The sequence below is a fragment of the Melanotaenia boesemani genome, chromosome 4 (genome assembly GCF_017639745.1).
Source record: "Melanotaenia boesemani isolate fMelBoe1 chromosome 4, fMelBoe1.pri, whole genome shotgun sequence".
NCBI lineage: Eukaryota > Metazoa > Chordata > Actinopteri > Atheriniformes > Melanotaeniidae > Melanotaenia > Melanotaenia boesemani.
In genome coordinates, this window is record NC_055685.1 from 20,740,618 (window position 1) to 20,752,871 (window position 12,254).

Consider the following 12,254-nt stretch of genomic DNA (forward strand, 5'->3'; position numbering starts at 1 on the left):
TAAATATAGTTTGATGGGATGCAGCAGGTATAGAAGATGGATGGACTTAAAATATTGACATTTATTTACCTATATTTGATTTACTTAGGATGAATGGGACATTGCCAGTGAAGTGATGAGGATCATCATCATCGGAGGGACTACAGCATTTGACCCAGCCTGAGCAAGAATCGTGATAGAGGGAACTAAAGTCTTACACGAACTTAATGTCCGGCACAGTCTGTGCCCCAGTAGAGCCCTTTATCTAGCAACGCCCCTATATTCATATTAATTTTACTTCTTATACTTTAAATATATTTTTCCCTTCCAGAAATTAATTTTCTATTTGTTTCTGTGCCAAAAACTGATCAAACTCTAAAGTTATTTTATATAGTATATATATTTTAGACATTTTCCTTTTCTTTCACTAGAGGGCGCCCCTTTAATGATTTATAAGCTGTTAACAAATTAAATATTTACTGTTTTATTATTCTGCTTTATCTTAATTTGATCGAGTACGAGGCAAATTGTGCTATCTCACTTAATAATTTTAGACAATATCCCCCAGCTCTCCAGCTCATGTTGATCTTCAGCAGGTCAGAGATATGAAGCCACCTGTCAGGTAATCTCTCGCCCTAATTAAGCTACCGTGGCCACAGATGGAGCCGGGTGGGTGTGCGGGCTGCGAGGAGGAGCGTTCAACGCGCGCGCCGCGCACTTGGTAAACTGCTGGACACTTGGAAGCGTTGTGTTGTGTGTGGAACTACAGGGGGATTTGTGCAACAGTGTGTTTGGCTTCTACTCTCTTTATAATCGCTCAACAAGTGATTCTAATACTGTGATGGAGAGTAACTGCAGTCTGCTTTTCTGCGCGCAAAGATGCACGATTCATTTGCCAGTTTTTGCTTTAAGAATTGCTTTAAAACTCGAGTGAGGCTTGTGACTTCGAGAAGAAAAATGTAGCCTTAATCCAGTTTTTACTGAACAAAAGCCAAAGCCATGTGTAGAGGAGGTATGGGTCGCTATGACGCCTCAACTTCACTCTTTCAGACGCTCGTCCTGGCGCTGCTTTTCGCGCAGGCTCTTGGACAGGTTTTCAACATGACGCTGTCTGTTAAAGAGGGTCTACCTGCCAAAACCATCGTTGGAGATCTTGGAGCCGTATTAAGCAGACCTAGCACGGGATTCTTCATCTCGGAGAGCAGAGACTCATATGTTTTCAGAGATTTGGAGATAGACGCGGACACCGGCATCATCTCCACGGCCGTGATCCTGGACAGAGAGAGCAGAGATAAGTATGAATTTGTGGCAGCCACTCTCACAGGGGAGATGATAAAAGTGAGAATAAATGTGGAAGACGTGAACGACAACGCACCTGTGTTTCCCTCTGAGAAAGTGGATTTGGAAATATCTGAATTAAGCCCACTGGGGAGTCGGTTTCAGCTTGAAGGTGCAAAAGATCGGGATGAGGGGGAGTTTGGTACTCAGGGATACAGGATCATAAAGGGTGAGGAAGGTGAGTTTTTCCATCTGGATTATCGCAGTGAGAACCACCTCAGCCTGGATCTTATCCTTAGCAGCAAACTAGACAGAGAAACACAGGACTTCTACTTCTTGACAATTGAAGCTTTTGATGGTGGGATCCCAGCCAGGACAGGGACCCTGCAGGTGAGCATCCACATTCTGGATGAAAACGACAACCCTCCTGTGTTCAACCAGACTGAATACCATGCCTCAGTGCGTGAAGATGCTCCTGTCAGATCTGTCGTGTCTCAGGTGCATGCCACTGATCGTGACCAGGGTGAAAATGGCAGAATCTTCTATGAGATCAACAGGCGACAGAGTGACCCTTATGAAGTTTTTTCCATTAATGAAACCACTGGGTTGGTTTATCTCAACAAGCCTCTTGATTTTGAGATTCACCCGTTTCATGAGCTCATCATCAGTGCAAGAGATAATGGTGCTCAACCTGAATTCACCAGCACTTTTGTGGGTGTCAAGGTGCTTAATATCAATGATAACAGTCCCACCATCAATGTGCTGTTTCTCAGTGAGACGGGAGACCCAGTGGTCTCAGAAGCAGGAACTATTGGAGACTATGTTGCCCGAATTTCAGTGTCAGATCCAGACCTCGAGGATGAGAGGATCACTGTAACACTTGAGGGAGGGGATGGAAAGTTTACTCTAAAGCAAACAGATGATTTTCTATATGCCTTGTGTGTTAACTCTGAGCTCGACAGGGAAGAGAAGGACCTGTATGAGTTGAAGGTGAAAGCATCAGATTTTGGGAGTCCTCCTCTGAGTAGCGAGACGGTCTTCCTCCTGAAGGTGTCGGATACAAATGATTGCCATCCAGTCTTTGAAAGGGATGTGTATATGACCAGCATTACAGAGGATGTTCCTCAGGGGAGTTCCCTCTTACAGATTCAGGCCCAGGACGCAGATGAAGGCATCAACTCAGACATCAGATACACCATCCTGAAGTCCAACCAGGACAGCCTGATCAGCATTGACCCAGAGTCAGGCCTGGTCACCACAACAGCAGCGCTCGACAGAGAGATGCAGGCAGAGGTTTGGTTCCTGGTGGTGGCGACAGATGGAGGGGAACCAGCTCTGTCATCAACAGCTACAGTCACGGTGCTGGTGGAGGATGTCAATGACAACGAGCCAGTGTTCCAGCAGCAGCTGTATAACGTGTCCATACCAGAGCACAGCGATGTTGGAAGCTGCTTTTTACAAGTATGTTAGAGACAATTTAGCATCAAAGGTTAACTGACAGTTCTACATAATTTTTTCTCATGTGGTGGTATGATAAGACAGCTGTCTGCTTGAAAAAATGCATTAAGCTTAAGATAGTCTTCCCTAAGTAAGAGGTGTACTTGGAGAGAGAAAGCACAATACTTTTTTACCAAAAGCCCTTTCTTGCAAATTTTCAAGAAAAGTGATCTAGATTAAAATCACAAATCTTCCTTTACCCATGTTCAACCTCTTACTCAAATTTCATGAGATTTGGCTAAGTAATTAGACATAAACTAACTGACAAAAAGTACTGAAAACTGCAGAGAAGCAGGAAAAATTGTACTTGTATATGTTGCATTTTGAAAGAGTAGACTCTAATATTCACTCACGGTCCAGTGGAAAGTTTGACTTTAAAGCATGACTAATAACACACTGCTTACACACTGCAGGCCTCAGCTCTTACTGTACACTAACTACTCACTGGTGAATATAAGAAATATGTCGCTAATAGTGGAAACCTGAAGTACTGTACGTTTGCACAAAGTTTGATTTTTGCTTTCACTGTCTTCTGACTTATATATCAGCTTTACTTTTAGAAGAAAAAGCTGTGGACATCAGACCGTGTCCTCTTTGACTTGCTGTGACTGTTTAATGTCTCATCAGACAAAAGTAGACCTCAGTCTGTTGGCACAAAGGCATTAGTGTTTCTCCTAAACACACACAACATGCACCCTTTTCAGTTCAGCTCAGTCCTTCATATGACAGATGTGACGCTTGGTGCCACCCTCCGGCAGCCTGGCACAAGTGTGAGTCCATTACAACACAAGCTTTATGTAGCAGAACATTTTTTGTAAACATAAGAAATATAAGAATATTAGAACAATTATCATATGTTATATATTATGACAGTGTTGTCAGGCTGATTATGAAGTGTGTGTTGTTTTGCATCAGGATTAGGCCCCTAGGATCTTTTAATGTGACGAAGTCAGTTGTGATAAATGCTAATACATGAGAATCAGAAGGGGAAGAAGAAACAGGATGAAGAGTGACGACAAAACCTTCTTGGAGTGATGTTTTACAGTTATGTACTTACACATGTATTGTCAGAGATCATTGTGGTTCTGTATTTGATGGGCGTGCCAAAGTATAACTCTAATCAGGCCATGTCGCTGAAACTTCTGTAGATCAGAGTTCATCCACTCAGAGGTGATATCACTTTTATGGCCGGAGAGTGAGCGCTCTGTCTGTAAAATGTGTCTCTTGTCACGGCCGCAGTCTGAGATGAAAGAAAGAAACTCTGTCAGATCTCAGGCTGGTTTCTACTCTGACATTTGTTGTCTTTTGTTCTCTACTGACGTGATTGTCCTCCTTTTATGTTTTTATGATGTTGACCTTCTGTAACAGAAAAGTTTTTATGATGACTTGTAGTTTCCACATAGAGGAAATACAAAAGCTGACAGTTAGAGCAGCAGTTATACATTTTATGTATAATCTGAGACACAAGTCCAAGAATCCTCTTTAAGTAAACTACTTAGGAAAATCCCCCAGTGAAAGAGTGAAAAGAATGCAACAGACCAAAAAAACAAAAAAAGATAAAAAAAGAATCATGATGTGTTGGGATGGGCATGACCATTGTGACCATCTTGCACTGATCTGGTATTTGCAAATAAATGCTTGGACCCCATTTGTTTCAATATTTTACACACTCATCAGTTAGACCAGACTAACAAAAACAGTAAATAGTCACACCTGAATGTAATAATCCATATTTATATTCTTTCATAAAATAACATTTGCACCTATCTGTTGTATGCTGGATCTTTTTTTCTCACCTTGCTACCTATAATTGTCTATGTTTCAGGTTGTTGCCACAGACGCCGATAGCCCTGAGTTTGGTACACTGCACTACTCTCTGTCTGATGACTTTGATAGAGTGGACAAACATCCGCTCTTCCAAATCCAGGCATACACAGGAAAGCTGTGTGTCTCTCAGGATATTGATCGAGACGTAGGACAGACTGTCCATGACATTCTGATCAAAGCTGAAGATCCAGTGAGTGGACTTTTTTCTTCCATTTGCAATGTGGTCACAAGATGATTGAAGTTGTGATTATGTCTCTTCCTTCCGTTTCTTAATACATTCTTTTAATGTCTTCAGGGAGGCCTTAGCGCCCAAACCTACGTACACATTGAGATAGAAGACTTGAATGATAACATTCCAGTCTTCAGCCCAGAAGAGTACACTGTGAGCATAAGCAGCCACACACCGCCTGGCACAGAAGTTGTCAACGTTATTGCTACTGACAGAGACTCCGGCAGGTTTGGACTGGTCACCTACAGCATTCTTCCTGGAGACATGTCCACTTTATTTGTACTGGACAAAAACACAGGTGGGGAAATTAAAAAGTAGGTCAAGTTAATTCAATAGTCCATTACTTAAAAATTATAAGTACAGTTTATTTTCATGTACAAGTGGGTCATGTTTAAATTTGATAGTCAAAAAGATAGTCAAAACTAAATGTTTCCTTTGTCACACAGATCCACTCATTACAATTTAAGTAACTTGTGTAAGTGGCAATCCCTGTATTCAGGGATAAACAGTAAGTCCCTATGATATGATTGGCAGTGTCATGGCTCAGCAGGGGTGGAGCAGAAAGGTGTAGATCCCCATGTGGCTGAGGGTTAGATGGGATTTGTGAACAGCCTCAATGTTTCACAAAAAGAAGACAATTAATAAAATAAATAAGTAATTTAAACAATATATTTTAATCATGTCGTGTGGTTGATTTTGCTATACCTGCACCATTGTTCTGTTGCAAACTAAAATACTACTTGCAGTGGGACAGATGTCCTTGAGCTTGCCAAGTACATTACAAAGAAAAAAATAGCCCCATTTTCAGGCCATCTGCCACTGCAAACACAGTAAAAAGTAGTAGCAGTGACTTTATTGTAATAAAAACAGTGAAAAACAGTTTAGCAGCTCTCATAGCAGCAAATAATAATTCAAAGTGCAAATCATTCATAGTACAGAAACCCTAAAATTTTTAGTGATGTGCTCTGATACAGATGTGAGTTTGATTAACACAAATTTTAGATTTTTCCTTTTCTTGTGCAGCTTGAACCCTTTTAATAATATTGTTTGTGTTATTGTTTACATGTATACAGACTGGCCAACACAGCAAATAAGAAATATGAACAGAAGAAAATAAGAAATTGTCACATTCCAAAAGCTGAGACTGGATAAAGAATTTAACATTGACTTTCAGATTTCCTAGTTTTTATCTGGTTAATTAAAGCAAGGAATAAACAAGATGACAAGAATAACTTAAGTGTTTCTGCAACTCAATCTAAAGTAAACCTAACTTGAAGTGGTTTCCGCAGGAATGCTCTTCCTGAACTCCTCTCTGACCCACCTCGGCGCAGCCATCATGAAGCTCTTCATAATAGCACAAGATGGGGAGGGCTTAACCTCTGCCAGACCTGCAGAGGTCACTGTCAATGTTTTACAAAGTGCTCAGGCTCCGGCTGTGTTCCAGAGGTCACGCTACAGTTTTACAGTAACAGAAGGTGCACCACCAGGGACATCTGTGGGAACAGTGGTGGCCAGCAACCCAACAGGTAAGTGTGCATCAGACTAAATCTGTATGGCACACAATGAATGAGAGAGGTATGTTACTGGTAACAAAGTAATCAGATTACTGAAAGAGTAATTCTACATCAAGCAGAAAAGCAGTGTTTTACTGCCCTTCCTACAAATCCTCAGCAATCTGCTCCTGCGTGAAGTGATGAGTTACTTGCACATTATCAACATCCAAGGCACTCACACCTTCAGCAACACAAACTAGAGACTAACCCACCACTAGGTAACAGCTTAATGACGAATAAGATTATTCTGACTATTTTAACTGTGTAGAAAATTTCAGAGTTTGTTCTCAAATAGTTTTAAAACTTGACATTGTATGCTGAGATTAGCTCAACTAAATCTGGGTAGAAAAATAATCAGAGCTAACCATATTGCCAGTGCAATGTGATGGGTACACAAATTTACAATAGTTGTTTATTTAATCTTTAAACCTGCAGTGAGATAAGCTCTCATCACTTCCTCCCACAAAGACTGTTGCTGTGTGCTTGTGCTGTAGATCACTTTCTGTTTTTTTTTTTAAACTTAGATATAAAAATAAAAGAAACAAACATTTTTGGAAGCTTCCTGGATTTTACACCTTAAGCTTCATCATGCTCCTAGTTGTTTTTGTCTATTCTGTCACCATGACTGCTGCTCTTATCAGCTTTGCACTACCATGGACATGTGGCCACAGACAGCAGATTTAAAGCTCAGGTTTTCTGTTAAATAAAGAGAGATTTACTTGGTGCTGATAGGCTTAATTGACTTTGTCAACTCATTTGGCAAGAGCTGCAATGTAGCCCAAATTCATTCATGTAAAGGTCCTGCACTCCAGCTTCAGTGTTACTAAAGTATGTATGCATTTTTTTAAGAATACTGTAAAAAAAATTAAAAAATTGATAATTAATTTAAAGAGTATTAAGTAATATTAAGGCAAGATTTGACAGATGTTTGTGACAGAAACAATTGGGTGATCACTGTTGTTGCTCAAATCTTCTTCCAGACATCAAGTGGTGAGAAGCTGAGAGGAAGACTACAGTTTAATCTTTAATCCTCCTTATCCACTTGAGCACATGATAGATAATACAAGGTCAAAGGCAGTTGTACAAAATACTGTAAATGTATCAGTCAAGAGTTTTAATTTTGCAGTTTCATACATTTTCATATACACTCATACAACTGTTTTTTATTGTTTTTTATTTGTCAGTTAATCCACTATGTTTGTATACAAATATAGTTATATATTAGATAGTATATATATTATAGATGTTACTAATGTTCAGCCTAACCTCCTCTCTGTGAAATGGTCTTCTGCTCCTCAGTTTTTCAGGATTTACTCTTTCACACTAGACAGTCATTTAAGGCTGTCTAATCAATTAACAGATTAACTCCTCAGCTTAAAGTGGAAACAACAGGGCTCTGGCACCATTAAGCTCTTTGCTTGTTTCAGTGGTTTGTAGTTGGTGTTGAAGTGCAGCAAATACTTGGAGGGGATTAATGAGATCTTCTGACCTCTACTTTAATTACTTAATGTTTGTGTGAGTGAGAGAGAACTGCATTGGAGATGGTGCCAAAATAGTACATAGTAATTAAGCTAGTTTATCTGTTTTCTTTAATTATTATTATTTATTTATTTATTTATTTATTTTTTACTAAACTGCACATCAGCCATACACAGTGGGACAGAGACTGAGCTGCCAATGAAATCAGTTTCTTCACTATTTATATGCCCATTGTTGCTATTAATTTTTAGGCCTCCATTTGAGATTCTACAGTAGATAAACTTGTATTTCTGGAAATTAAAAGTGAGCCGAGCCCACTCTTGAAACCCTAAGTGTAGCAGCCTCATTCAAAATTAGCATGTGCACCCTGGTGTTGTGTTCCCATCAATGCCAATCAGGGTCAGAGCAGGGGGATCCGGTTAAACATGGAGGTCAAGAGTGAGGTAGAAGATGTCCCAGGATATAACACAAGCTTTTGTGTGCTCCAATAATTGATACAATATACAATGTATGGTGACTTATGAAGCATAACAACTAACCTTAACTGTTGGAAGACTGTTTGTTATTGTTTTCTGCAGGAGATATATATCTGTAAGTTAAAAATTGCAAAAAAAAACCCGAAAACTTTGGCACTTTTAGTTCTGCAAGAAGTTTGAAATTGTACATTTAAATTAGTCATTTATGTGAATTCTTTCTTGTTTTCATAACCATGTATTCATTTTCACAGATTCCACAGAATCTGTTTCCTACAGAATCTCTTCTGGAGACCCTCAGAGTTTGTTCTCTATTCATCCCAAGTCCGGTCTGATCAGCAGCATCAAACCTCTGGACCACGAGTCTCAGCCGTATGCTCTGCTGGTTGTTCAGTCCTACATCGACACCTCCCCGATCTACAGCACCACTCAAGTCAACATCACCATAGCTGATATAAATGACAATGCCCCTGTCTTTCCCAAAAATCGTGACACCATCACAGTGTCACAAAATACAATACCGGGAACAGTGTTGTTCATTGCTCATGCACACGACTATGACAGTGGTGTCAATGGGAGGGTGCAGTACTACCTGAAAAATAGCAGAAATCAACTGTTTGTTATTGACCAAAACCTGGGAACAGTTACGCTGAATCAAAGTTTACAGGTGGGCCACCGGCAGCAGTACAGTCTGGAACTTATAGCTAAAGATGAAGGGGAGCCCTCTCTGAGTTCAACGCTGACTCTCACAGTTAACATCGACCAAACTGCTGCAGAGTACAGCTTGACCTTTGAGACACTGGTCTACCAGGTGGAGATAGGCGAGGGCTACCGGAAAGACTCTCGAGTCATTCAGGTGAGGGCGCACCGAACCCGTGGAGTTCACATGTCAAACTCGGGCCTGACTTACTCTTTAGAAGCAGAAACTGGGTTCCCTCCTGCTCCGTTTCGCATTAACTCAAAGACCGGATGGTTGTATCTCTCCCATAATCTGGATTATGAGACCGAATCAAGGTATCGTTTTCAAGTGTTGGCCACATCCAAGGAGGCCTCACTGGCAAACACCACAGCAACAGCCACGGTGATTGTGCTTGTGCTGGATGTGAATGACAACTCTCCAGTGTTCAGCAGCGAGGTGTACTACTTCACTGTGTCTGAGGGGTCATCACCACAAGGCATTGTGGGAACAGTCAGGGCCGTTGATAAGGATTCTGGAAAAAACAGCCAGCTGTCCTACATCCTGCTCTCAGATGGGAAATTCTTCCGCATCAATGCTAAAACAGGTAAAAACATTTACCGTAACTGTACATTTCACTGTGCAGCCGTGAGTTCTCACCACCTTCTCTCTACCTTCACAGGTGAAATCATCAACTGGGTGGCATTGGACCGGGAGCAGCATAGCCAGCACAGTCTCAAGGTGATGGTGACAGATCAGGGTCACCCTCGCCTCAATGCCACCGCCACCGTTCACATCCTGGTTGCTGACATCAATGACAACTCTCCACAGTTTACACACCTGCCTGCCAGCAAGGCACTGAGTGTGCAAGTAAGAGTGTCTTCCCTTTTGGTGTCTGTTAGTCAAACATTTCACATTCACACAATACAAATGCAGAATACCAAGGCTCACTGATGTAGTGTAGTCAAGTTACTTTAAATTTAATTAAAATAATTCAATTCTTCTTTAACCACAGACCCAGATTATAAAATATCTTATGATCCACAATAATCTTTTAATGTGTGTGAGCTGATATTTATATGCTGTATGTACTTTGTTCATACTGTGTACGTTCCCTGTATTGCAGGTATGGGCTGGTGAACCTGCAGGATCCTTGGTGACAAACATGTTTGCCAAAGATTTGGATGCAGGAGAGAATGGAACTGTTATCCATTCACTGATGACAGGTGAGCTTTAATAATAATCATTTCTACTTTAATAATCCCGATTGGGATATTAGGCTCAGCATTTTACCCATCTCTCGATTTACTAGAGTCCCAAGCCCACCTCAAGCCCACCTCTGTAACCACTAGGCCACCACTCCCTCTTCAATTGTGATATGTAGTTAGGAATATACAGCAGGCTTATTTAGCATCATGAGATGAGCTCCTTTTCTCACCTTGCACCTCTTTCTCAGTGGGTTTAGAAGGTGAGGATCTTGGGCACTTTGAGATTGACAGTAAAACCGGAGCGATCAGAACAACACAGCTTTTCACCCAAAATCCTGAACCAAACTACACGCTGAAAATAATTGCCAAGGACAATGGAGTTACACCTCACGAGGACACTGCAGTGGTTCATGTGCAGGTAAACTCTGTGCTCCACTGAATGCTATTATTAACAGCATTTTACAATATAACATGGCTATAGGAATTGTACTGTTTGTATTTATGTATTTTAAAGTTCATAACAGTCTTATATGGTTTGGACAGGTGTTTCACTTTACAGCTGAATTAAATAATGTCCATATATTTATGTTGCAAGCTTCTAAATGCATGTAGGAAAATAACAGAAACCTGTATCTGTCACTTTCTTTGAAAAAGGTGCTATGACTTTACGTTTAGACACAAAAACAAAGAATATGACTCCATATGATGTTTTCCCCGCAGGTTTATGGATTAGAGGATCTATACAGCAACTCGGAACGTCAAACTTTGAGACGTTTTTCAGTGAGGGAAGATACAGAGCCTGCAACAATTATAGGTTCTGCCAGTGTTTCAGAAAAAGGCAAATTTCACTACACCATCTGTGAGGGTGATGGCAACATTCACTTTGGCATTGACAGCTTCTCTGGTGACATCTACATTAACCACCCACTGGACTATGAGTCTGCCATGCAATACTTCCTCTTGGTTCGAGCTGAGGATTTGGGTTCCACTCCTGGTGTGAACATGTCTGTGCCTGTCAGCGTGATGGTGGAGGATGTAAACGACCACACTCCCTGGTTCCCTGATAAACTGATGATGTTTGGTCTCAGAGAAGATGCCGCAGTTGGATCACTGGCCTTTGCTTTTCATGCCAGAGATGCTGATGGGACGTTTCCAAACAGTGCCCTTCACTATTCTCTGACCTTTGACCCTGAAGTCAGCGGGTTGCAGTCACCATTTCCCTTTCACATCAACCCATATACAGGGTTTCTGACTGTTGCAGCACCATTAGACCGCGAGAGCACCCCATCTTTTGCCTTCACTGTAACCGCTACAGACCAGGCAGAGAGCAAGGACGAGCGTAAAGAGACGTCAGTGACGGCTCAGCTCTTCCTGCTTGATATGAATGATAACAGGCCAGTGTTTGTATCAGAGGACACAGTTCAGGTGATGGAGGATGCAGAGGTGGGGAGTCTACTGCATCATTTTGTGGCTATAGATGGGGATCAAGGTGAAAATGGCATTGTCGTCTTCTCCATTATTGCGGGAAACAGGAGGGGATTTTTCACACTGGAGGAGAATACAGGTATTGTGTTTTTTTGTTTGTATGTTTTTTTTTTTTTGTTTGTTTTTTTTGTCCAAAACAGATTCAAATTTACCATCATCATCAATCATTTGGAATCATTTACCAGGAATTTAACAAAAAACAATAAAAAAAATCTCAAATGAAATTTAATTTAAACTATTTAAATAATAAAGCATTAATCAAATATTAAACAATTCATATCTAAAGAAACAGGGGAACTTAGAGTGAGAAGGAAAACTCCACGGGGAAAGGTTTGGGTTTTTTTTTGTTTGTTTGTTTGTTTTGTCTTTGTTTTGTTTTGTTTTTTTTTTTGTTTGTTTGTTTTTTTTCAGAGTAATTGGAGGAGACCTGAATGTGGACCAAACAGGCAGAATGTAGGTGTAACATGTTCAATGATGAACAAAAGTAGACGAAGAAGACAGGGCTACTACAACAAAGATAAGATATATAAGTATATATATAAAGATATATAAGTACAGACCATTTACCAT

At 40.6% G+C, this 12,254-nt stretch overlaps 1 protein-coding gene across 1 annotated transcript in view; it reads left to right on the top strand.

Annotated features, from left to right (window-relative positions):
- The first annotated feature begins 426 nt into the window (after positions 1 to 426).
- Positions 427 to 12,254, top strand: part of dchs2 (dachsous cadherin-related 2) — a 30,996-nt gene continuing 19,168 nt past the window's right edge. The window contains exons 1-9 of the mRNA XM_041983005.1: positions 427 to 2,718; positions 4,580 to 4,771; positions 4,877 to 5,108; positions 6,100 to 6,336; positions 8,570 to 9,598; positions 9,674 to 9,861; positions 10,118 to 10,217; positions 10,448 to 10,617; positions 10,920 to 11,763. Of these exons, the coding sequence (XP_041838939.1) occupies positions 979 to 2,718; positions 4,580 to 4,771; positions 4,877 to 5,108; positions 6,100 to 6,336; positions 8,570 to 9,598; positions 9,674 to 9,861; positions 10,118 to 10,217; positions 10,448 to 10,617; positions 10,920 to 11,763 (4,732 nt within the window). The 5' untranslated portion in view covers positions 427 to 978. The remainder of the gene's footprint in view (positions 2,719 to 4,579; positions 4,772 to 4,876; positions 5,109 to 6,099; positions 6,337 to 8,569; positions 9,599 to 9,673; positions 9,862 to 10,117; positions 10,218 to 10,447; positions 10,618 to 10,919; positions 11,764 to 12,254) is intronic.